The sequence below is a fragment of the Vipera ursinii genome (assembly GCF_947247035.1).
Source record: "Vipera ursinii genome assembly, chromosome: 9".
NCBI classification, from domain to species: Eukaryota; Metazoa; Chordata; class Lepidosauria; order Squamata; family Viperidae; genus Vipera; species Vipera ursinii.
In genome coordinates, this window is record NC_139523.1 from 14,522,455 (window position 1) to 14,548,304 (window position 25,850).

The 25,850-nt window shown below is 40.2% G+C and overlaps 1 protein-coding gene across 2 annotated transcripts; it reads right to left on the minus strand.

The window, feature by feature from the left end:
* Positions 1-1,630: 1,630 nt before the first annotated feature.
* Positions 1,631-23,758, minus strand: MECR (mitochondrial trans-2-enoyl-CoA reductase). 2 transcript variants are annotated; one of them, XM_083369461.1, is made up of 10 exons: positions 23,612-23,758; positions 15,179-15,276; positions 14,058-14,189; positions 13,577-13,720; positions 11,556-11,658; positions 9,543-9,645; positions 7,514-7,587; positions 6,461-6,521; positions 5,577-5,649; positions 1,631-4,377 (listed from the first exon to the last, which is right to left on the minus strand). In XM_083369461.1, the coding sequence occupies exons 1-10, from the start codon at positions 23,755-23,757 to the stop codon at positions 4,214-4,216; spliced, it is 1,098 nt and encodes a 365-aa protein (XP_083225587.1). In that variant the 5' UTR covers position 23,758; the 3' UTR covers positions 1,631-4,213. The 2 variants fall into 2 exon arrangements, with proteins under 2 accessions (XP_083225587.1, XP_083225588.1); XM_083369462.1 differs by lacking the exon at positions 23,612-23,758 and adding an exon at positions 23,189-23,253.
* Between the last annotated feature and the right edge of the window lie 2,092 nt (positions 23,759-25,850).

Sequence of the window (25,850 nt, forward strand, 5' to 3'; positions counted from 1 at the left end):
GGATACGACGCAGTAAATTAAGTAACGGTGCTTCTGGTGTGCGAGAGTATGGTTTTAGCAGATTGTCATGGAAATTCAAACAAGGCTGGCTTAGCCAAAAAAAAAAAAAAGGTTTAATGCAAGGTGCAAACTCACTGGGTCTAAGAAAAATAAAATCTTTGAGTTAAATTCTAATACTTCAAAGACAATCCATACGATTTCCCTGTCTTTGTCATTTAAAATTACTTTACTTTTTTGCTACTAATTTAACCATTTATCCATTGAAGATTCCCCTTTTAGAGGCCTGTTAGAAAAATAGGAGCAACATATTACAATAAGCAGCACATTGGTGATTAAGTCAGAAAGGGCTTTGTACCCTAATTTATGGCAAACTCTTGCCGTCAGTGGCAGTAAAGAGCTTCTGATTTACTTTGCTTTGATACGAATAATTTTAGCAGGTATTTTTTTTTTCTTTTTTGAAACCGTCTGTTAAATTAAGATTATTCACACAATGACAGGAGAACATGGAAATTCCTACAGTGGAGGAATGGATTATGACGTCAGAAATAGCAAAATTGACTTATTTGGTCAGGGTAAAACAAAATTTTCTTGTTAAGACTGTAAACCTTTTAATGGACTTTTTACTGCAAATGGGGAAAAAAGTAAGCGATGATGTGCGCTTTTGAAAACCTCTAGACTAGACATACCGAGTTACCTCAACTGTTCATCATACGATCAGGCCTCCAGACCCCTTATCATCTTTATTGCTCTTCTCTGCACTTTCTGGAGTGGACTGGATGCAGCATTTCAAGTGTGGACTCACCAGTGAAGTATATTTATTTTTATTTTATTTTAATTCCATTTATATCCCGCCCTTCTCCGAAGACTCAGGGCGGCTTACAAGCTTAGCAGTAGCCTTCATTCTATGTATATGCCTGCTTATTAGGGCTTTCACACACACCCCCCAGTGGCATTATTACAAAGTCAGCTTAATTGCCCCCAACAATCTGGGTGCAGTATAAAGTGTAAACTATCGCTTCACGTGATCTTGAAACTATATCATTGAGACGTATTTAAAATTATTGTGATGGACCTTTTTTTTAATGAAGCCAAATTCAGGCCTGACCTCCTAGGTTGCCCCTGCATTTGGTCAAAGAGTACCATGGGGCATTTTCCAGGTTGCCTCAAACTCAGGGCGTGGAAGTCACCCCATTTATTTCTGAGTCTGCAGCATCCTTTCTCCAACCAACTGGGAGTCCTTACCTTTTGGGGAGGTGAGCAAAAGGATCTTTGGATTTGGACTAGGCTGCCAAGGCCTGCTCATACTCATCTAATTCCTCTTTGAGCCTCGGCTTCTTCTCTTCTTTCTTCTCTGCCTTTTTCTCCCCTCCTTCTTCCCCCCACCCTCCTTGCTGTCTTCTCTGTCTTGGAGGACTCCATCTTAGGTTGATTTTTTTTGCAATCTTCTTGGCTGCAACCCCACAATAAGCCAAATGAAAAAGGAATAGGGTTTCAATGCCAAAGTGTCAATTTCTGGCATCTTGAAGCACTAAAACAGTGTTTCCCAAGTTTTCTTAAGAGTTCTCTCTCCAGCTTCAAAGGGAACATGACCACGACTGGAGCATTTAAATCTAAAGGAAGAATCAGAACATTGCTTTTTTTCCCTTCAAGCCCTCAAATGGAAGAATCCCAGATATGGGTAATATGGCTACAGTCAAGGCATATAAAGCCCTTCCATTTGTCTGCTGTCCTTTGAAATGAAGCAAGAACGTAGATCATTTTCAGAACAGGTCTAATTATTTGGTTCCCACTGCAAGCTATGCAACAATAAATGCAAACCATAGTAAAGTAAATCAAAGCCACTCAAAACTAAAATGCACATATGGCTTTATTGTGCTGTGCCACGCTTTTGTAGGACCAACCTATCATTTCATTATAATCATGCCGTGCATTTAAGCCCAGCACCTTCATCATCTGCATTTTGCGCATAAGAGCACATGACTCCTACATATCAAATCTAATGTCTGAAAACCTGACACAAACAATTAAACCAGTACAGCGGAAGAGATTTGAAACTGATGTAGCAACACTGGGCAATTGAAGGGCTTCAAGGCTGTCATTTGCTATTACTAAGGCCAAGGAAAAATCTCATCGGTGGTCAGAGCTAAAACACTTTATTGGAGATGAAAATCACTGACATTTCAGCGGCCATTGTGTGGTTTTGCAAGAACAGGTTTGTAATCAAATGCAATTTGCTTTCATCTCAGTTACAGCCATCATGATATAAATAACCAATTCAAAACTGTTCTTTTCCCATTATATCCCAAAGAGGACTTTCGATGCTACAGGCTACAATTGATCCACAACCTGGCTCTCAAATTACACCGCAGCTGTTTAGAAACTCCCCTGCAAGCTGGTTGCTCCAAAGAAAATGCCTTGGTGGGCTAATTACTCATCCACCTTTAATAAACTAAGATTAGAATGAGAAGGAGCTGCTAAGAAATCTACTAAGTAAACTAGCTTTCCTTGTTGCATATTACTGCACAGATCACTCTATTTTTAGCAGCAGCTGCTGCTTCTAAAATACACTGTTTAGACTACTGCAACGCTCTCTACATGGGGCTGCCCTTGAGGACCACTCGGAGGCTTCAGCTGGTGCAGAATGCGGCCGCGCAAGTGATGGGGGTTTCCCGATACTCCCATGTAACACCTCTACTCCGCGAGCTGCATTGGCTTCCGGTTGCCCTCCGGGTGAGATTCAAGGTGCTGGTGATGACCTATAAAGCCCTAAATGGCAAGGGTCCAGGATATCTGAGGGAACACCTGCTGCCGGCATCAAGCTCCCTTCGTCCAGTGCGCTCCCACAGGGAGGGCCTCCTTAGGGTGCCGCCAGTAAAAGATTGCCGGCAGGTAACACCCAGGGATAGGGCCTTCTCAGTGGGGGCGCCTGCCCTCTGGAACCAGCTGCCCGTGGAGCTCAGGACTGTCCCCGACCTCCGTTCATTCCGCCGGGACCTGAAGACCTGGCTCTTCGAGCTCTCTGGCCCAGGCTGAGAATTTTAATTTTAATTTTAATTGGGGTTTTTTACTTTTTCAGGGACTGCTGTAATTATTTTTAATTGTTTTTAACTTTTGTATTTCTTGTTTTAAATACCCTGTAAACCGCCCTGAGTCCTGCGGGAAAGGGCGGTATATAAATCCATTTAAATAAAAATAAATAAAAATAAATCTCTGAAAATGCGTAAGAATGGCTTAGAACAGTGTTTCTCAACTTCGGCAACCTGAAGAAGTGTGAACTTCGACTTGAAGATGAGTGGACATGGAAACCTCAATATGTGGAATTCTGGGAGTTGAAGTCCATACATCTTCAAGTTGTCAGGGTTGAGAAACACTGGCTTAGAAAATTCTTCTCCAACCCAAATATTTTGGACTTGGTCATATATTTACCAGCCAACATGAGGACCAGTTGTGTGGGCTGAGAGTTATGAAAATCAAATATGAAGTTGGGGAAAGTTACCTCAGAGGCCACAGTACTAATTTTGAAGCTGAATGCATCCACCATGATTTTCCTGTTCAATGACTAACTTGTCATTTCGCTCACAAAAGAAATGGATCTGGCTGCAAACTGTTGACAGCATCCCGTGTCTGTAAAAGAGGAAAATACTAAAAACCTAATTCGTTATCATCTGCAGAATCAGAGAGAGATTTATACAAAGTCTTTAACCCCAGTGGGACCAGTGTCCGTCCCATCTCATTCCACTCTCGAGGAAGTCTTATCATGCTGTATGTTAGTAAATATTCTGAGTGTGCACACATACATCAGCACAGATGGGAGAATTTCCAGGATAAGAACTGTTGAGAGCAGATCCTCCGTGGGCTGAAATGTCTCTTTCTTTCTCCAGACTTCTATCAAGCTGCCTAAAGTTGCCTCTGGCCTGAGGGATGCCATATATACGTTTAATAACAAACCAACAAATAAAAAGAGAAAGGTTTACAAGGATTCCCTGGTTGGGTATAAACCAAAATTGCTTTAGCTCCCATGCCATCACTGATATTGGATAGTGATTTCCCCTCTATGTTAAGCCTGCACTGTTTGCTCCCCACTCTTCTGTCTGTCCATGTTGAGCCGCAAGATGGACGTGAGGATATAAAGCACTTCGGTTCTGTAATGCTGGATCATTCTGGCCTCCTGGGACTGAACATGCTTGTCTCTTATTTTCCCATTAGAGGACCTTCACATCCGGAGGATCTGCTTAACTGATACATATGGTTCCTGGGAAATCTTCAAAGCTGCTTGGTAATCTACCAAAGGGACTTCTCGGCAGGCAGGAGCAACCAATTGGCCCTTTCGAATGAGAGTGCACAGATCTGCTATCATTGTTTCCAGCTTGTCTTTGCCTGTGTATAAGAAAGAAGGCAGAAAGTAATCATCAGTTGTTCTTTCTCTCTGAACTACTGAGTTTTTAGGTCAGGGGTTTTCAAATTTGGCCCTTTGATGACTTGTGGACTTCAACTCCCAGAATTCCTCAGCCAGCGTGCCTGGCTGAGGAATTCTGGGAGTTGAAGTCCACAAGTCATCAAAGGGCCAAGTCTGAAGACCCCTGGTTTACATTTATGAAGGCTACTGCTAAGTTTGTAAGCCACCCTGAGTCTTCGGAGAAGGGCAGGATATAAATGGAATTAAAAAATAAAAATAAAAAAATAATAATCATTGGTACAATAAATTCTGCTGGAATCTCCTCTGCCTGCCTCTCTGGAATGGTATTCTCACCAGAGCTTTGTCTTGAACTAACCCTGCCATTTTTTAATCCAGCCTTGAAGACCTGGCTTTTCCTCCAGGCCCTTATAAAGTAGTTCTCCTGTATTATTGAGTCTTGTTCTTTTTTGTTTTTGCTACTTTTATGGGGCCATTTCATTTTAGTGGAGATTTTTACTTGGTTTTTTTTAATATAAGATACTGTAAGCCCAGAATCCATTGAATTAGGCAAGTCTACATGGTGGATAAAATAAATAAATAGATAAAAATAAATAAATTGCTCTCAGGCAACCTGAAAGCAAAAATCAGCAACATCAAAAAGTTTAACACATGACACAATTGGAATTATCTTTTTTAGTTAGGGAAGGAATAAAGAGACTTCAAGATTATGGGAAATGCGTAATGTGTTTTTGTAATCCACAGACTGCAAAGGCTCAACCACCACCAATTCTAACCCAACATTATAAATTAGCCAGCAGTGTGTCGTCAAGGATATTTATTTTATCCAGTGTATAAAACTGACCAGCTCAATTGATTAAACTCAACCAATATCTCTGACAATAATATTTCTTTCACTTTTGGCCGGAGATGCGTCAGATCACAGATGTTCTGCTATAACCCTTTTCACTAAGCTAAGGAAACAGTGTCCTCATTCCCCACAGCCTTATTTTTCTAGTATACTCAGCCCTCTTTCAAATGACATGTATGGAGTTTTGTTTTCATTGGCTGCAGATTATTTCGCATGCACTTTAATCCACTGAATAAGAGAGATGAGAAATTTGGAGCTGAAGGCAGATTTCATCAGTTCCTAATATAAAAACAACACACACATGCCACTTACTCTGGGCATTGGCCCTCTTCCACTGGGTCATCCAAAAGCCACAAATCTTGACATCCTTAAAGATCAGGGCGCTCTGCAGAGGAATTACAATTCACAAGTTCTGAAATACAGTTTTTGGGATTTTTTTGGGGGGGGGGGCAATTTAGCATCACAATAGGGCAGGGGTAGGCAACCTTGGCTCTTTTATGACTCGTGGACTTCAACTCACAGAATTCCTCAGCCATCCATGCTGAGGGGAAAAGGAGAGGTTTCCAAGCTGAGCCATGTTGGCTCAGGAATTCTGGGAGTTGAAGTCCACGAGTCATAAAAGAGCCAAGGTTGCCTACCCCTGCAATAGGGGGATATCAGAATGTGTTTCCTCTTAAGAGATATTGCTCCAACATCTGGGAAACCTAAGGCACAAATAGAAATAGTGTACAGGTAGTCCTCAATTTACAATAGTTCACTTAGTGACTGTTTGAAGTTACAACGGCACTGGAAAAAGTGACTTATGACCATTTTTCACACCTATGACCATTACGGCATCCCCACGGTCACTTGATCAAAATTCAGACGCTTGGCAACTGACTCCTACTGATGACTGTTGCAGTGTCCTTGGGTCATGTGATCACTTTGTGTGACCTTCTGAGAAGCAAAGTCAGTGGGGAAGCCAGGTTCACTTAACAACCGTGTTACTTAATTTAACAACTGCACTGATTCACGTGACAACTGTGGCAACAAGGGTCGTGAGATGGGGCAAAACTCACTTAGCAACCAAACTCATTTAGCAACAGAAACGTTGGGCTCAGCTGTGGTCGTAAGTCGAGGACTACCTGTGTGTTATCTCAGGAAAGGGAACATGTGAAGAATAAAAAGTCTGGCCAGGAAAGTTTAGGGCTACTCACCACAGGGACTGTCACAGGCTGCTTTGACATCCCACCGTAGGTAACCATGGTCCCACTTTGCCTAATGGAAGAGTCAAGGCAACGAAGTTGGCAATCTACCTTCATTCAGACCCTCCTTTACTGTCCAGCTTCCTCAGCTTTGGGCACCTGGTTAAATTCTGCAACCGTTAATTGGAAACCATGCAGTTCAGAGGTTCAGAGCAAGAAGCAGGACACTGCCCTTGCCTGGAGGGTTCACTGGATTAAAGTGTAGTGAGAAATTCAAAAAGGGCTCCCTTCCAAAATCTCACTACAATCTTCAACATAGTTGTCCTTCACAGAAAACTTTCCCCCCTGGTTCTGATTCAAGACTTCTTGAAATACAACATTAGGGGTGGCTTCACGTTGGGTATCTTCAGGTTTTCAAAGCACTCTCAAGTGAGTCCTTTAAGTTGTAAAATCCAGATCAATTTTGACCTATTAATAACCTTGCAATCCTGGGAACTGGCTTAGAATACCAGTCTCCTCCTCCTGTCTAATAATGACGTTGCATTTGCTAAAAACAATATTAGTACACAGTAAATTCATATTACTACAGTGAAATGATGATACAAGGATCTATTCTGACTATTCCAGAGCCGTGGAGCTGGATTTCACTGAAATTATAAAGTTTAAATATTTTTCAGAAGCAGCACAAAATCCTTCAACCCTGACTGGCATTTGGCAGCTTGCTAGCTGGGCAAATAGGTTTGTCATGAGGTTTTTAAGTGCCTCTTAATTTCTTTCTTAAGTGTCACACAAGCGAAACCTTTTGGACAGTATTCAATACAATTGCAAAATTGTCATCTTCAAGGCAAGAATTCAGACAGTACAAATCTGCCCTATTAAACAGCAAATCCTTGCACTAATCCATATTAGCAAATTTAAGGGCGTTTGTATGCCATGCTTCAAAAGCACTTTACTTAGACTACTCATAATCCAAATGAAAATTAAAAACAAATTGCCCAGTAAGCATTTAAATCGAGTGAAACAATTACTACAGATATAATTCAAGCAAACAAAAGCTAAATTTACCGCAAGTGACGCATCAACTCCGTAGCACTTTTCCCTCCAACACCATTCAGAGCTAACGAGGGCTTAGGAATTTCCTGGAGAACAAAATGGTAAAAAAACAAAACAAAAACAAAAGAGCACAGAAAACAAGCTGCTTCCTGCCTCAAGTCCTCCAAATTATTCGTGGAAATAAATGTTTGATTTTGCTAAGAGGTTCTTAGATTTCTGTCTTACAGTCACCATTTCAACACAGAATGGGAAGGCAGACATCCGACTGTAACATGGTGTTGTTCAGAAACAGCAGAACTAAGAAGGATTATACAGCTGGTCCTAGACTTGTAACACTTCATTTAGTGACAGTTCAAAGTTACAACATCACTGGAATAAGTGATTTATGACCCTTTTTCACACTTACAACCATTGCAGCATCCCTAGCATCACAGGATCAAAATTCAGATGCTTGGGAATTGACTCATATTTATGACGGTTTGCAGTGTCCCCAGGACATTTGATCCTCTTTTGCCATCTTCTTATGGGCAAAGTCAAAGGGAAAGTCAAGATTCATTTAACAACTGCGTTACTAATTAACAGCTGCCGTGATTCACTTAACAACTGTGGCAAGAAAGGTCATAAAATGGAACAAAATCCACTCAACAAATATCCTACATAGCAACATAAATGTTGGGCTCAATTGTGGTTGTAAGTCGAGGACTGCCAGTACGTGAAATGCCAAAACATATGTGGTTTGGCTTCATATCTGGCAAGGCAAACCAGAAGTAGACCGAAAACATGCATGAGGAAAGTTTTGTGGATTTTGCTCATTAAACGTTTTATTAGGGCCATATCACTGTTTGCCACCTGTAGGTACTGAGCATTTTTATCTGGATTCTGGAAGTTATTTCTCTGCAGAGTGGCATAAATAGGGAACAGTCTGAACCAAAGAGGGAAGACAGAGGACAGTAAATTATGTTCTAGCCTCTAATCCCAATCAGTCTGTCTCATTAAGGAGGACTTTAATGTGCAACATGTCCTGAAATTTTATTGCACAGGTCAACATCCATATCTACATCTATGGCCTGTCCTTTTTGTATTTCCTTTGAAATTAAATCTGTAATTCAAAATGGTAAAACTGGACAGAAAGAACGTTTGTAAAAAATAACCAGTAAGGAAACAGCACCCGTATGACTTCTTCTCTGTTGTTTTCCTAAAACACCCATTTGGAGTTTTCATTTCAACCTTTTGCAGTAATAAAAATCTCGAGATTAGAGATTTCTCAGTGTTGCAGATCCAAACACAGCAAGAAGCGTTCCCCTGTGTTTTCCGATGCAAACCTGGCAGTGGTTATGATAAAACATCAGAGTTGGGAAGAATTTAATCCATAAACTATTCGCGGGAAAGAAGAGCGAAACCCTCATTTCTCAGCTGTATTCAGCAGCCATTCAAAAAGGTCTCTTTCTCACTGCCTGCGTGTGACCTTGTATGTTTCCTTGAGGTTCTACAAGACTGCCTGGGTCCTCGTAGCATACTAAGATTCAAATCACAAGGATTAGGTTTAGGTAGTCCTCAACCTGTGACCACAACCAAGCCCAAAATTTCCATTGCTAAGCCAGGAAGTTGCTAAGTGAGTTTTGTCACATTTCATAATTGTTTTGCCACAGTTGCTAAGTGAATCGCTACAGTTGTTAGGTGAGTCACGGGGTCCTGGCTTCCCCCATTGACTTTGCTGGTCGGAAGCCAGCTGGGAAGGTTACAAATGGCGATCACATAAATACATGCCAGTTGCCAAAGAGCCTGAATTTTGATCACCTGTCTACGGGGATCCAGTCGTAAGTGTGAAAAACAGTCCTAAGTCACTTTTTAAAATGCCGTTGTAACTTTGAATGGTCGCTAAACAAATGGCTGTAAGTCAAGGATTACCTGTATATGCAAAACAGTAGGACCAAACCAAACCAACTAAAAATGGCTTTGTGGGAAAGAGGTAACTAACACGATCCAATTCACTGCAGCGATCCCGTTTCCTTGGGCTCATTCCTGGCCACAGCATATATACCTTAAACAAATCTTTCATTTCTGGTTTTCTTAGCGCCTCCTCTGTGATAACATAGTCTGCTCCAAGGGACTTAAGTCTGCCTATAAGATGCTGGAGATCTGGTCTGTGGAGCCAAAAATAGAATCAAATGAAGCCGATTATTTGATGGGGCAGAAAAGGGAAGGGCGAACATTAAACTGATATGGGAATGCACATTATCAATATTCTCTCTCTTGCATCACCCGAGTCAATTTTCAGCAATAATATATATATATATATATATATACCTTTCTTCGTCCTTTTGCACTTAAGTCACTAAAGAAGCTAGCTTGGAATAAGCTGCTTGAGTCAGGTGATATGCAAGTAACAACATTTGCCAATTGCTGAAGTGGTTCAGGAGACCGCTTATCATTGGGCTACTTATCAGCCAGATCACTTCTATATGCATGTTTTACAAGAGGAGACTTCTTCTGTGAAGACAGCTGGTGATAAGACATAGCCCTCCTTCAGAAACAAAGAACGCTTGCAGTCAAGAGTAAATCTATCAATTGTTATGAATAAAAAATAGCATCAAATAACTCTAAAAGCCTGAAGCTTTTAGATAAAGTTCTCCACAACTGCTGTTCAATTTCAGGAAAAACAAAATCTCAGCTGCTTTAAGGAACTGCAGACAAGCACAACATTTGTGCCCACACCTACACAAAAGAATATTTTCAGATCAAATCCAAAGCATGTTCTCATTTTGAAGTCCTGCATTTTCAAACTGAAAATACATCATCTCAGATATAAATTGGAGACCTTTGTATGTGCCTAATGAAACCCAATGCTCATAATTATCATGTTGGAAGGGACCTTGGAGGTCTTCTAGTCCAACCCCCTGCTCAAGCAGGAGACCTAATACCGTTTCAGAAAAATGGCTCTCCAGTCCCTTCTTAAAAGCTTCCAATGTTGGAGCACTCAGAACTTCAGAAGGCAAGCCATTCCACTGACTGATTGTTCTCACTGTCAGGAAATTTGTCCTTAGTTCTAGGTTAGTTCTCTCTTTGGTTAGTTTCAATCCATTGCTTCTTGTCCTGCCTTCGGGTGCTTTGGTGACCCTCTCTTCTTTGCGGTAGCCCTTCAAATATTGGAAGACTGCTATCTTATCTTCCCTATAGTACTTCTTTTCTCTAGGTCAGGGGGAAGGCAACCTTGGCTCTTTTATGACTCATGAACTTCAACTCCCAGAATTCCTGAGCCAGCACAGAATTGAAGTCCATGAGTCATAAAAGAGCCAAGGTTGCCTACTCCTGCTCTAGGTTAAAGGTAAAGGTTCCCCCGCACATGCGTGCTAGTCTTTTCCAACTCTAGGGGCCGGTGCTCATCTCCGTTTCAAAGCTGAAGAGCCAGTGCTTGTCCGAGGACGTCTCCGTGGTCATGTGACCGGCATGACTAGACGCCAAAGGTGCACGGAACGCTGTTATCTTCCCACCGTAGTGGTCCCTATTTTTCTACTTGCATTTTTACGTGCTTTCAAACTGCTAGGTTGGCAGAAGCTGGGATGAGTAACAGGTGCTCGCTCTGTTATGCGGCACTCGGGATTCGACCCGCCAAACTGCCGACCTTCTGATAGACAAGCTCAGCGTCCTAACCCACTGAGCCACCGTGTCCCTGTTCTCTAGGCTAGACAAACCCAATTCCTGATACCATTCTTCATATTAAGCCTTCAGCCCTTAATTATATTAACTGCTCTTCTCTGCACTTTTTCAAGAGTTTCAACATCTTTTTTATAACATGGTGACCAAAACTGGATGCAGTATTATTCCAAGTGTGGTCTTACCAAGGCTTCAAACTGGCAATCTTTTTTTTTAAAAAAACCCCTTATAAACATCATATAATACTGTTTAGGAGTCATATCATCTCCATCTGAATAAAAGGCATCTAAGAGAATGTCCTGCTTGTGCAGATTTAGCATAAATCAAAGGGATCTGACTGGGCAAAAGCAACAGGAAAAAAAAAGAAAAAGAGGGAAAAACAGTTTTATTACATACTCACCTATCTCTTACTACATTTATTGTTTTGATGCCCTTGGCTGCTGCAATCTGGATTACAGCCTGTCCCACTCCACTATTGGCTGCATTTTGGATGACAGATTCCCCTACAGACAAACAGACATGTCATCTCTGGCTCCAAAAATATGTATTTCCTGTTCCTTCAAGTGGAAGACACTCTCGTCATTATTGTGCGTTGGGAGAAAATAGCACAGCCAGTGAAAACTCATATCATCTGACACATTTTATTCCCAATTTAAAAATAGGTCTTAGAAAAAGAGAAGGAAATTCAACTATAAATTGTTGTACAAACTCTTAATGGCGTATGAAGCATTTTTTTAGTTTGGTGGTGATGGTTTGGTCATAGACATCTTTGTTAAACCACTATTACACACATGCAATGAAAGCAACCTCAAAAAGAACCTATATATAGCAAGAAACAGTACGAGAAATACAGCCTAAGTCACAAATTTGCAAGAAGATAAAGAAATATCTTGCAAAAAAAAAATCAGTGTACAATCCCAGTTGCAATTATTTGTCTACTCATATTTCATATTGCCCTTTCTTATTCCGGCCATCAAGAACCACTTGGATAAAACTTTTTTCTGGATTATGCTCAAACATTAATTCCGGCAGGTTTTCTGAAGGGACCAAATTAATGATTAATGTACGATATCCTATATGCCATTGAACTTTAGATTTCATTAACTAAAATGAACAAATCAAATGAAGATATCATTTGTACTTTATTCCTATTCACTCAAGCACCATTGTTGGAAATTCCACAGATATTTCAAAAATGGTTAAAACAAGCCTGCTGATTCAGAATGAAGGCCCCTAAAAAGACTATTCCTGAGGGCAAATATTTCTTGGAAATGTGCTAGAGCTTCTGCTCGCTAGCATGCCTATCAAAATATGAATGACAAAGCCCAGAACCACCTGTGCAAAAGGTTGCATGAAGTAGTGCCAAGTATACAGAACTGACCATTGCTCAAGTATTTAACCTATCTTTGGAATGGTAAATTACTCTGTAAATAATGCAGACAAATCTTGCATTATTTTAAAAAAAGGCCCAGTTTTTTAAATGAAATAAAGGTAAAGGTAAAGATTCCCCTGCACATGTGTGCTAGTCATTTCCGACTCTAGGGGCCGGTGCTCATCTCCGTTTCAAAGCCGAAGAGCCAGCGTTTGTCCGAGGACGTCTCCGTGGTCATGTGGCTGGCATGACTAGACGCCAAAGGCGCACGGAACGCTGTTACCTTCCCACCGTGGTGGTCCCTATTTTTCTACTTGCATTTTTACGTGCTTTCGAACTGCTAGGTTGGCAGAAGCTGGGACGAGTAACAGGCGCTCAGTCTGTTACGCGGTACTCGGGATCCGACCCGCTAAACTACTGACCTTCTGATCGACAAGCTCAGTGTCCTAACCCACTAAGCCACCGCATCCCTTTAAATGAAATAAAAATATATAAATCTCAGCCCTTAATTTCCCTTTGCCTAACCAATCATAACTAACACGAAAGTTCACGTCAGTAAAGGTGAAGTAATTCTAGTCAGCTAAAGAAAATGTTTCTGGAAGGAGATAATGTAGGTCAGGATGTGCAAGAAAGGGTGTCTACATCAATCTGGATTGCCCATATTCTTTTCGTTTTGGATTCAGACTAGGATATTGTACCCGGACAGCCTTGGTCACACTTTTCAATGATCTCTGGTGGCACCAATATGAGGTACTACATCTGTTCTGGCTCTCCCTGATGGTTCAGCAGTGCTGTTGACCACAATATCCTTCTGGCCGTGATCTTACTGGCATTAAAAAAAAAGCCCTGTCTTTTTCTTCAAATGTGGGCCTAAGGATGACTGGAGTTGATAATCATATGGAGAATTGTTCGTCTATTAATATTTACTGGATTTTAATTCGAATTGTTTACCTTGTGGGGTTTTTGTATGTTTCCCCATATGGTGCCCAAAGCTACAAATTTCAAGCTACAAATTCTACATACGCACATAAACACACTTACATACTTACCTGGATCCAAAGTCTCAAAATCAGACAACATCCGATAAGCTGTGCAGGGGTTAACACCCAGTGTGGCAGCACAAGTCAATGGAATATCTGGGGGGATTTTCAGCAGAGTTTTCTCATCAAATACTGCTTCTGTTCGCCAAGTTCCTTTTGTAAGGGATTAAAAAAAAAAGACATGATTCCAGTTGTGGAACAGTTAATCACAATTTGGAAGTTCTCAGCTCTCAGAAGAGACCCTAAAATATTGTCAAGAACACTCAACAGATAAATCATTGACAAGATTGGGTTAGTACAACATACTAAGTTATAAACTCCGGTTTCCAAACAGCCACCATGCTTCACACCGGGCTCTGCTACAAAATGGTTTCCTCAGCTTTGACTTGGCCTTTTTGTGATAATCTGGCCGTGACAATTTGTAGTCAAAGAAGGAAAAGGGAAACACATGTTTTGCTTCAATTCCTTTCCAAAAAAGTTAAAAATTCACCAAGTCCCGCATCAGCTGGAATCACCCAGTCTCCTGGTTTCAAAGTTGTCACAGAATTTCCTGTGTCCATCACTTGCCCAACTCCTTCGTTCCCTCCAACTGCAGGTAAGTCAGCAAGAATGGCATAGGTTCCTGCAAGACAACAGGAACAATTTTGGGATAAGAATTAATTAATCCAAACTTTCTTTGGCATGCACATTATTTTCTTATTCTGTAGCAAATTCCAATGGCACATAACATATACAGTCATGAAGTTTTTCAAGGTAGATTTCAACAATGTAATAATACTGAATTGGTTCACTTATCGCTTTAAACCATAGGTCCACACACTCTCTGGCCGCATTGAAGCTACATTCTTAAATGGGCAGGTTTTCAATCTTAGAAGAGGATTTGGGGACTCTTAATGGAGTAAATGTACTATAACTTTGTTAATTAATCCCATTAAGCTAAGCCTTAGATAATTTTACGTCTTAAAACACAATTGAATTGTAACCCTAAGCTATAAAATATACCGTAGTTAAAAAAAATATAACAGTTCACACATGAAAAATCTAAATCAAGCAACTCGTATTATAGCTCAAGGTAATCTGTGAATCCGGGCATGGAGTGGCTGAAATTTTTCCCTAGGGTTCCTAATTTTCTTAGCCAATTAGGTCTGGTGACTGGTTAGCAAAGATCCTGCAGGATCGATAGACAGCTGTATCCCCACAAACAAGAAATAATTCTCTTATCTCTTCTTTAATCTTCGGTATAATAGCCATTTCCAAGTTGATGCAGATAATACCACTTATTATAGATAGCATGTATATTATTACATAGCTTTGCTATTTAGGTTGCTATCATTATTTTAGAGGCACTCTGCATGTGGCAACTTCCAAATATAGAAACTTAATTAATGACTCTTAGGAATGTTTCCAGAGATTGCACAGTAATATAGCCTAAGCTGAACTGATGAAGATCGCAGCAGCTGTAGGCAAGCTAACTGTCAATCCTGTGTACTATCTCACTGGGAATACTATTAAATGTGGCCCATCTAGGGGCTTAATTTTCATTTGACAGGACCACATAAAGGAAGAATATGGGAAGCAAAAATTAAACAACGTGCATTATGTCAAGGTTACCTTGAATCATATTGATGTCTGCCGGGTTGATAGGAGCCGCAATCATTTTCACGTGGACTCCAAAATCCCCCAGTTTGGCTAAAGCTACATCTTTTAGGCTGCGAGGAAAAGCAGACAGAATAGATTTATTATTCTTAAGCTTCTCTTTGCAAGCAGAGAGATTTGCAAACATTTCACTCACAGGTAGTTTGTCAGAAGACAAGCTCCATCAGCTTGTTCATGGCACCAACTTTTTTTTTTTTAACAGAAAAGGAATCAGACAAAAGGTGCACATACAGATTATACTAAACCATAGTACTGTCTGCTTGTATCTGATGTACACCTACTTAAACACCATACCTCCTTTGAAGCCAATGCCGCTATTTATAAATTTTTATTCTTTCACTTGAAAACCAGTTTCATATATAGTTACAGCTAGTCCTTGACCACGACCGGTGGTTTAACGACTATTCAGAGTTATGATGGCCTCAGAAAGAGTGTTTCCGTCTGTTTCCCCCTCTCCCTGTCACATGACCCCAGTCATATTTTGGGCACCTGGCAACTGACTGTCATTTACAACTATTTGCCAAGTGCCCTGTGGTCATATGGGGGGTGAGGTGTTACCCCCCGTTGATAGGGCTCGCAACATGGGTGTCCTCCTAGATTCACGGCTCAGTTTTGATGATCATATAGGAGCCGTGACCAGGGGGGCTTTTGCCCAGGTTCGCCTGGTGCGCCAGTTGCGACCCTATCTGGACCGAGATGCCCTACGCACAGTCACTCATGCGCTCATGACCTCCCGTTTAGACTACTGCAACGCTCTCTACATGGGGCTGCCCTTGAGGACCACTCGGAGGCTTCAACTGGTACAAAATGCAGCCGCGCGAGTTGTGATGGGAGTTTCCCGTTACTCCCATGTAACACCTCTACTCCGCGAGCTGCATTGGCTTCCAGTTGCCCTCCGGGTGAGATTCAAGGTGCTGGTGATGACCTATAAAGCCCTATATGGCTTGGGTCCAGGATATTTGAGGGAACACCTGCTGCCGGCATCAAGCTCCCTTCGTCCAGTGCGCTCCCAACGGGAGGGTCTTCTCAGGGTGCCGCCGGTCAAAGAATGCCAGCGGATGACACCCAGGGGGAGGGCCTTCTCTGTGGGGGCGCCTGCCCTCTGGAGCCAGCTGCCTGTGGAGCTTAGGACTGCCCCCGACCTTCGATCATTCCGCCGAGACCTGAAGACCTGGCTCTTCGAGCTTTCCGGTTCAGGCTGAGTTTTAATTGGGTTTTAACTGGGGTTTTACATGTTGCAGGGACTTAGTTTAATCTTTTTTAAATTGGTCTTAATTTTTGTATTAATGTTTTAAAATTATACCCTGTAAACCGCCCTGAGTCCTTCGGGAAAGGGCGGTATATAAATTCAATAAATTAAATTAAATTAAATTAAATTAAATTAAATTAAATTAAATTAAATTAAATTAAATTAAATTAAATTAAATATGACTACCATTTGCCACAATCTGCCAGCTTTCCTAGTAAGTCAATATGGAAGCTGGAAAGGACAGTTGTAAGTGAAGGGTATGGAGGAGAGCTGAAATCCTTTGGCAGGCTGCAGGAATGGAGCTGAATTTCAGCTCCATTCTTTCAGTCTTTGAAAGATTCCCCCTCAGAGCACAGAGGAACTCTTCATGGGACCTTAGGAACAGATTCTGAAGATTTCAGTCATTCCTGCAGCCCCCTCAAAGGATTTCCCCTCCATGGACTGAGAGGAGCTGAACTGTGGGCTACAGGAATGTTTGAAAGCAAAAGGGCTGCCTGCTGGGAGAGTTTCAGCTCCACATGGACCTGAAATCTTCCAGCAGGCAGGTCTTTCACTCTATTTGCTTAATGTCCTGAGAGATCACTTAATGGCTACAACTGGGAGTGCAGGGATTGCAGTTACTGAGCAAAAAAGACACATGGGCATCTTGTTTAATAATTGCTTTGCTCAAAGACCAAGATTTCAGCCCCAATTATACTCATAAATTGAGAATTACTTGTACAGATTTATTAGTCTAAGATGAATTCACTTGATTTTGACAGGCAAACAATCCAGATAATACTGCTGGCCTTTTTCCTAATGTTGCTCTTCCAGTTTGTTTTCTTTAGAATCGAATTCCTAATTATTCTTTTTCCCCAGTTTAGTACAATGTCAGTTTATTAAGTGCTAGCAAAATACTACTGAAAATGTTTAATTTTGTTTCATGATAAAGAAATTAAGACTCCAATCTGCAGTAGCAATGTTAACATCACATCTCAGCAGAAATATCAGTTTGAACATAGAGGACTGGGGAATACTGTTTTAGTATATTTATTTCTCTTACGTGCTATCTTATTAATTCTAGTAAGTGCTAAATTACGGTAATTCTATTAGTACTATAATTGTTTTTAAATTTTTAAAAATTGTTATCTGATAGCTGGTTTTATCTTCCTGATTTATTTCCAAAGGGATATCTCCAAAACCAGCCGATTATATTACAAAATAAAAAATAATTCTCAATAAGCCTGGAAATTCACAGGTTGCATTAAAATACCTACCTGTGGGTTTTAATCTCTCAATACAAAATTCTCAGCCAGAACCAATATACAGAAAGCAATGTTTAGAAAGAACACATTCCAGCTCTTTAATCTTAGCATTATTAAACACAATAGGTTGGTAAAATCAATTCAAATCAAACCAGAGGACTCTCTAACCTGCTATCAGATTATAAAGCAATCCAGTTTTAGATTACTATATTTTCCCCTTCCATCACACCAGTTTTTAGACATATGAGATATGCCAGATAACACAAGTCCTATTATTTCTCAGGAGACCTGAACACAGAAAGTATTGTTTCATTTCTTAATAAAGAAAAAAAGTCACATACTGCTGGAATTAAAATGGCACTGGCTGTTTCAACAGAACAGTCTTGATAACTCAATGTTCAGTTTGAGATAGTTTTAAACTAATTGGTCACAAACACAGTTGTTCAGCTTCAACTATTAATGCCATAGGAATGTTTATATAAGCTTTTCAATACAGCAACCCAAAGCCTTTTTAAAATTCCAAGTAACATCTGTGCTGTACTCAATGAGGTTTTATGGCTTATTTCAGTCTGGAGTTACTGCTCATCTGTTTGAACTTAATTAGAATAGAGTTATCCATCATCCACATGGCTGTGGTGTTACTCTCTTCCTGGACCACAGCCTTGCTCTATCATTAAAATGAGTACTATATATTTCTCTGCTTTTCAATTCTATCCTCCCCCAAGAGCACAAATAATTTCCCCTTCAATTACAAGTAGTTTACAGATTCAACTGGGATGGTGCTGGTCTAATTTAAAATATTTTTAGGCTCCTTTTTATGTAATGGATCTTATAAAAAAGGAAAGATGCAGAACATTAAATAATAAGCTCACCAATATAGCCCCTCCTTAATTCAGGGCAGTCCATATAATACAATAAATTTGGGTGGCTATATAAAGTGAATAAACAAATAAACAGTAAAAGAAATGCATTTCAGCTAGAAGAAATTAGAAACAAATGGATCTTTAAAGCCTTAAGGGAAAAATAGAGCCAATTGGGTTGGAGCTGCACAATGAAGGTGTGACTGAAAAGATTAATTTTCAACGTCTACCAAATATTTAATATTATACCCACAAATCAACTAACATATATCTCTGATACCAATTTTAAACTCAGGGAAGTTTATTTAGTTCCAGTAAAAAAAAATCAGGGGTAATAAGTAGGTATAAGATAGGGCAAAAAGTAAGCACGTACGCATGCTAAGTTTTCTAGAAATAAGATAATTTTGAGGTGGGGAATAACACATTTAATTTGCTAGTAGGGTAACATTCAATTATACTAATTTTGATGACTTGCAATCTAAAGAGACACAAATACAGGAAACATCTTTAACAAAATCTTATACCGTGGTAGTGCAAATGGTTTGTGTGCAGGCTGATCCTGCTCATTGCCAGGAGTTCAGTCCTAACTGGCTCAAGGTTGACTCAGCCTTCCATCCTTCCGAGGTTGGCAAAATGAGGACCCAGATTGGTAGGGACAATAGGCTGATTGTGTAAACCTCTTAGAGAGGGCTGTAAAGCACTGTGAAGCAGTATATAAGTCTTGGTGCTATTGCTACTATTCCCATCACTAAACTGTTCTAACCTTCCTGAGAAATTGATTCTAGTCATCTGAAAATGAGGACCTTCTATTTCTGCTCTCCAGGACTGCAGAGAGCAAAGTTGCAGTTTTGTAAAGCACTATGAAGCGGTCTATAAGTCTAAGTGCTATTGCTAATGTGTGTCCTTAGTGTTAAACTAATAAAGCTCCTGCTAAATTTTTAAAAGTATCCATTCTGAAGTGATCTCTCTCTCTCTCTCTCTCTCATCACCACCTTCCTAAGCATCACAGCCTAAGCATTCCATTGCTAACTGTAGTCAGGTTTCACATATTTCACTAATCATATGGTTTGTTATGAATCTAGTCATTTTTAGCAAACCATAATTTGTAGTTTGTTGTGATAAAACAGTTTTGGCCAACTCAAACCCAGGTCAAGGCAAAGCAATTCACAACTTAATCAAAGACTGCTACAAATGGACCTGTTAACCCAGTAATGTTGGTAAGTCTTTTACTTTTGCAGCTTAATTCTACAGTTTTTGTCAGTCCAGAACAAGTATGTGGCTAATTACAATGTTCTTAAGAGATGCTGGATGAATAGGTTGTGTGGCTAATGAAGAATTAAATATAATAAAACCAGCACAGAGAAAAATTCCTCATGAGACACATCTCATTATGTTGCACCGACCATCTTTTTTCAATCAATAATTTATGGCTCCCTTGAAAAACTGATGTTATAATGGAAATGCTGACAGACCATTAATTACCACATCGCCTGCAAAGTATGACAGAAACCTAATTGTCCAGATTTGCTCAAATATATTATACCACTCAGCTGAATAATGGTCACTTGCTGCAACGATCATGTAAACTGTGTAATGAAATCGGTCGCTTAATCTACGAGCTGCTGGCCAGGAAATTTTACGGCCAATATCATATTTGATTTTCTTTTTGGACACAAATTAAATACCACAGCAGCACATGCAAAAGAAAGAGTGATGGAAAGAGTATAGGTTCACTATAAGCCCAACTCTCTTGAATCAAAAAAGAATAAGCCACTCTTTCCGCCGAGGCAGCATTTTCTGAAATCTATATGACAGGTAAGGGAGATCAACTAAAAAACTGTCCAGCCCCCACTTTCTTACCTTAGACTTTTATTTACAGCATTTCATTTTGCTGGTTCTTTCTCTCTGGGGACTGGGAGCTAAAATGTATGAAAAAATGGCTGTAGGAATTGGGTTTGTCTAATCTAAAGACAAGAAGGACTAGGGGTGACATGATAGCAATCTTCCCTATATCTAAGGGACTGCACAAAGAAGAGGGGGTCAAGCTATTATCCAAAGCACCTGGAGACAGAACAAGAAGCAAAGGATAGAAACTAATCAAGGAGAGAACCAACCTAGAACTAAGGAAAAATTTCCTGACAGTGAGAACAATTAATCAGTGGAATGAGTTGTCTCCAGATGTTGTAGGTGCTCCAACACTGGAGGTTTTTGAGAAGAAGCTGGACAACCATTTGTCTGAAACAGTATAGAGTCTCCTTCTCGAGCAGGGGCTAGGATAGAAAACTTCCAAGATCCCTTCTAACTCTGTTATTCTGTTTTATTAATTTCCAATTAGTCTAGTTCCATTTCTGCAGATTACTCAACAAGCACAACTTTAATATGCCCTGGGCCCCTTAGACTGCTTTACTAGTAATATTTCTTCCTTCTCGACTCTCTTTCTTATCATGTGGAAAAGGAAAGCTGGATGGGTTCCTGTAAAGTAAACCAACCTTAACTATCATCTTATTGGCTTTATCTATATAGAACAGCATGTTTCAATGGTTGAGCATCCTCCTGGTTTTGATTGAACATTTCAACCACCACAGTGGCTCTCTAGTATACATTGTTTTATCTATCTAGGGAGAAGTAATGTACACACACCTCTTAAACTCTTTTCCCTTAACAAATTTTGCCATTTCTTGAAAAAGTAACATTTACAACCTTTAAGTCTCAGTCAAAGCACATAGCAAACTATCAAATCAAACACAAGCTGTTTAATGTAAAGGTGCTACCAGATTCCTCCTGATTTTGGTTATCTTACAACTCGCATAGCTTTCTTTCTACAATATCAACAAAATGCTAACATAATTTCTTTAATTCCCTTTTTATAACATCAGGCCTTCAAAACTTGCTATACTGAATTTAACACCCATTCTCCAAGCAAATGGAGACTTTTGGTAAATCGACAATGGCAATTTAGAATTTCTGCAAAAAAAATCAATCCCTCCCCAAATGTAGATTCAGATTGGACAGAGAACAATTACATTCAATATTTGAGCTGAATCAAAAGCAGCAGATGTTTTTATGAAGTCAGAATAATCTACACAGAACATATTTTAATAATATAACAATCAGAATTAAAAATCTCATCAAAGCCAGAGAAAGTTCTGCTGTTTTTTTTAATGTGTTATCTCAACAGAGATTATTACTGTGCACAATATTCCTGGTAGTTAAGCTATACCCTTTATGTTTTCTGTACAGGAGACCTTTGCAATACATAAAGAGCAAGAACTACCCAGTTCAGTATTATCACTAAAAATAATACAGGTGGAATACAAATAAATAAATAAACACAATACTACTGTTCAAATAATGTAATCACAATGCTGATTCTCACAATATTATGGAACTTAAATGCTTACTTTTCCCTTTACATTATCACAAACTATAAAGCTTCATTTCAATTCACATTATGAAACTAGCCACTGATTAATAAACATTTCCTAAGATTTCGGACATTTTCAAAACTGCACCAAAGGTGCTTTTTCAAAAGGCATCTGGACTTTCTTTGTTTTTCCTTAAAGACGTTTCTCTTCTCACCCAAGAAGCTTCTTCAGTTCTGACTGAATAGTGGAGAACAGAAGGATTTACTACTTACTACAAGGCTAGCAAAACAACTCCTACGGGTCTATTGAGTTTGAACATTATAGATGGAGAGATGAATAGATGCATATCCAACATCATGCGAAATGGAAGATTCGAGATACCTTTACTCATCTGCCAAGCCATGAAAGAAAGCCCAAGAGTGACTTAAAGCTCTGTTCACCTCCATAGTAAGCCATTTTTGCTTAACTGATTCAACCGTAATTTGCCTGAGTTCATACATATCATCCAACCCTAAGTCATGATTTGCAAACCACGGGTCATGGTTATCAATTGCAGCAGGTATCCCCTCATAATTATAGGAAAAACAACAATATTCTACCCTGAAAGTAAACAAACCACAGAACAGCTTAGCAAATTGAGAAACAATCTATGGTACCACCCTATTTTCCTTCTGTAATCCACATTTCTTGAAAGTAATGTTGGTCCAGTGTCCTTTGTACATTTACAGCCTGCTTTCACTACAACTCTAGATAATATTTAGCCCTGAGAAAAGGTTAGCAATACAAACATTAGAGAGGCAATTTGGTGTAGTAGTGAAGCTGCTGGCCTAGAAACCAAGACACTTTGAGTTCTAGGCCTCGCTTAGACATGTAAGTCGCCTGGGAGATTTTGGTCCAGTACTCTCTCTCAATTCAATCCACCTCACAGGGTTCTTGTGAAAAATAGGAGTAAGGAAGGAATGTTAGGTATGTTTACTGCCGTGAGATAGAATAAAATAATAATAATGTGCTAATGCAATCAAGGCCAGAACTGAAAAATCATCAAATTATTCAAAGCTCAGCTTGTGCAAAGAAGTAAAATCAACAGAACATTTATCAGCTCATGCAAAAAAGGTGAGCAGTCAACAAACAACATAACACACTAAACGATTTAATGGAACATCTGTAAAAAAATTCATGTGCCAATATCGAAAAATTGGTGGGGACATATAGTTAAAAAAGTAGCAAAAAATAAGGTTAAAACATACCAAAAAATAATGAGGTTCCCATACCAAAAAATAATGGATAGCAGTTAGAAAATCTGCATGGACAAAATTCCCATCATCAATTGCAAAAGGCCACCCTGGCTGGATCCGCAAATATACCACATTGATATATTACGACAGGGGTCTTCAAACTTGGCCCTTTTATGACTTGTGGACTTCAACTCCCAGAATTCCTCAGCCAGCCAAGCTGGCTGAGGAATTCTGGGAGTTGAAGTCCACAAGACATAAAAGTTCCTGGGGTCTTAGGAAGAACTCGAGACGTAGAAGGCCAAGCGCCAGCTAAATAATTGGCAGCTGTGATATCACACTGTTGTGTATATAATAATAAAAATCATCCTAATCCAATTTGCGACTGATGCCACTTCGGGGGCCAAAGGACGCCAAGCCCAGTCTTTCTCTGCTTACTGTAGGACCTGAGCCGGCTCTCCATGCTGCTCATAGACCAGTCCTCGAGGCCCCGTTTGCGTCGCTGCGACGGCTGATCGAGCGCGGAGGCCGCGACCAAAAAGGAACCGCAGCGCCCGAAATTGCGACCCTCCGACTGCCGCCATGCTTAATGGCAACAAGCGATAAAGCCCGCGGCGCGGCAGTGATGACGACACGCCACTTTACTCGGGCGGTTTAAATATACGTCATCGCAGTACTAAAGAACGCGCGGACTCCACCCCGATCCCGCCTTCTGCGCGGTGGCCCCGCTCCCTCGATGCTAGCAGCGATGGAGAAGTTTTGAGGAATGGGAAATGCTATATTGGCCGCATATACATATTTATTTATTTCAGGAGTCTTCAAACTCGGCCCTTTTATGACTCATGGACTTCAACTCCCAGAATTCCTCAGCCAGCGTGCCTGGCTGAGGAATTCTGGGAGTTGAAGTCCATGAGTCATAAAAGGGCCAAGTTTGAAGACCCCTAATTTATTTATTATCCGCGCTTGTACGCCCTCATCAAATTCTCTGGGCAATTTACAATAAGAGTAAAAGAAATCAGTAAAGTAATGCAGCCGTAAACCGCAACCTAACGAAGTTTTATGGGGGGCTCGCAGTAGCAACCTTTCATAATAACTGACAAACCTAAAACGAAAATGCAAGGGTAATTGCAAAGGCAAGAATATATACAGCAGCGTGCGCGTTTCAGCAGAGAAAGAAACGGACGGTCCCTTGCTACAAGCGATATTTTAATTAAATGAAACCAAGTTCCGGGGGTGACTTCCCACAGCCGAACGATAAAACGCAGCCATAAAAACAAGAACGTATCAATAGCTGCAGAGAATGAAAGCCGCATCCCAGAACAGCAATACGGTTCCAAGCTACTTATAACTCGGTGGTTGCACCTTTTAAAAAAAAATGAAACCTTTTAAGCGCCCTCCCCCGAGTGGTTGCTCGGCGTGGTTACCAGACTCGGAAGTACAAAATAGGCGATTTTTATTTCCAACTCAAAATGTCGAAAAAGCAATTTCATAAAGGGTTCTGGACTGTCAGTTGGGGCAACTGACCAAAATCAGAAGTAAAACTGAGACGAATTTTGATATGGTTACTAATTTAACACCTGCAGTAGTTCACTTAACAACTGTGGCAAGAAATGTCATAAAACAAGGCAACACTCATTTAACAAATGTCTCACTTAAGAACAGAAATGTTGGGCTCAGTTGTGGCCAAAAGTCCAGGGACTACCTGTACAGTCCTGAACCATCAGTTTTCAAATAGAGGCTATTTTTGCCCCTTGATTTTGTTTTTCTTTTGGGATTATTTTGTCCTGCAATTTTTCCAACATTTCTGGTGACCAGGAATTTTTCCAAGATTGGCCAAAATGTACATTTAAACAAAGCAAGGGAAATTATGCAAAGCGGGGCTACTTGAGTTCTTTCCAGCCTTTTTACTAGTGGTGTCTATAAGAGGGTTTGACAGCTTTCTTTTTATAGGAAATAACTCTTGGAGCTCCGTGTGTTTCTGCTTCCCCATTGAATTGTGTTTGGATATGTCTGTTTACTGGAAAGGCCTCTTTCTCAGGGCTATATATGCTACTATAGGATTCCCATCCTATTCCCCATAACCATAGTTGGTGTATGATAGGTTCTCCTGCTTGAGCAGGGGGCTGGACTAGAAGACCTTCAAGGTCCCTTCGCATTCTATTGTATTGCATTGGGTAAGTGTCTTATCTAAACCAGGACTGGATTTGCATTTCCAGTTAGCATTCCCTGGAATTGTTGAACCCAGGGGTCCTTGGTGCTCTCTGAGCTTGGTTGTTTTCTTGAAGACATTTCATTATCCGAATTAGTTGCTAGTGATGATGTTACCTGGTTTGGGCAATGAAACATCTGCAAGAATACAACCAAGCTCAGAGAGCACCAAGGATCCCTCATTTCAACCCTGAGCAACAAATATTCTCCTTTATTGTTGAAACCAGCCAACAACGTTCACAGTAATTGTTTTTAACTTCCTCTTATTGCTAATTGGACACGATGATTGTTCTATAGAAATGAGTGTTTCTCAACCTTGGCAGCAAGCCGGTTGGGGAATTCTGGGTGTTAAAGCCCATAACTCTTAAACTGGCCAAGGTTGACAAACACTGTTCTACAGTCTTCGTTTGCAGAAAGCCATCAAATTATACAGTAGTCAGGGTGAAACAGAGATTGGTTTTTTTCTGTT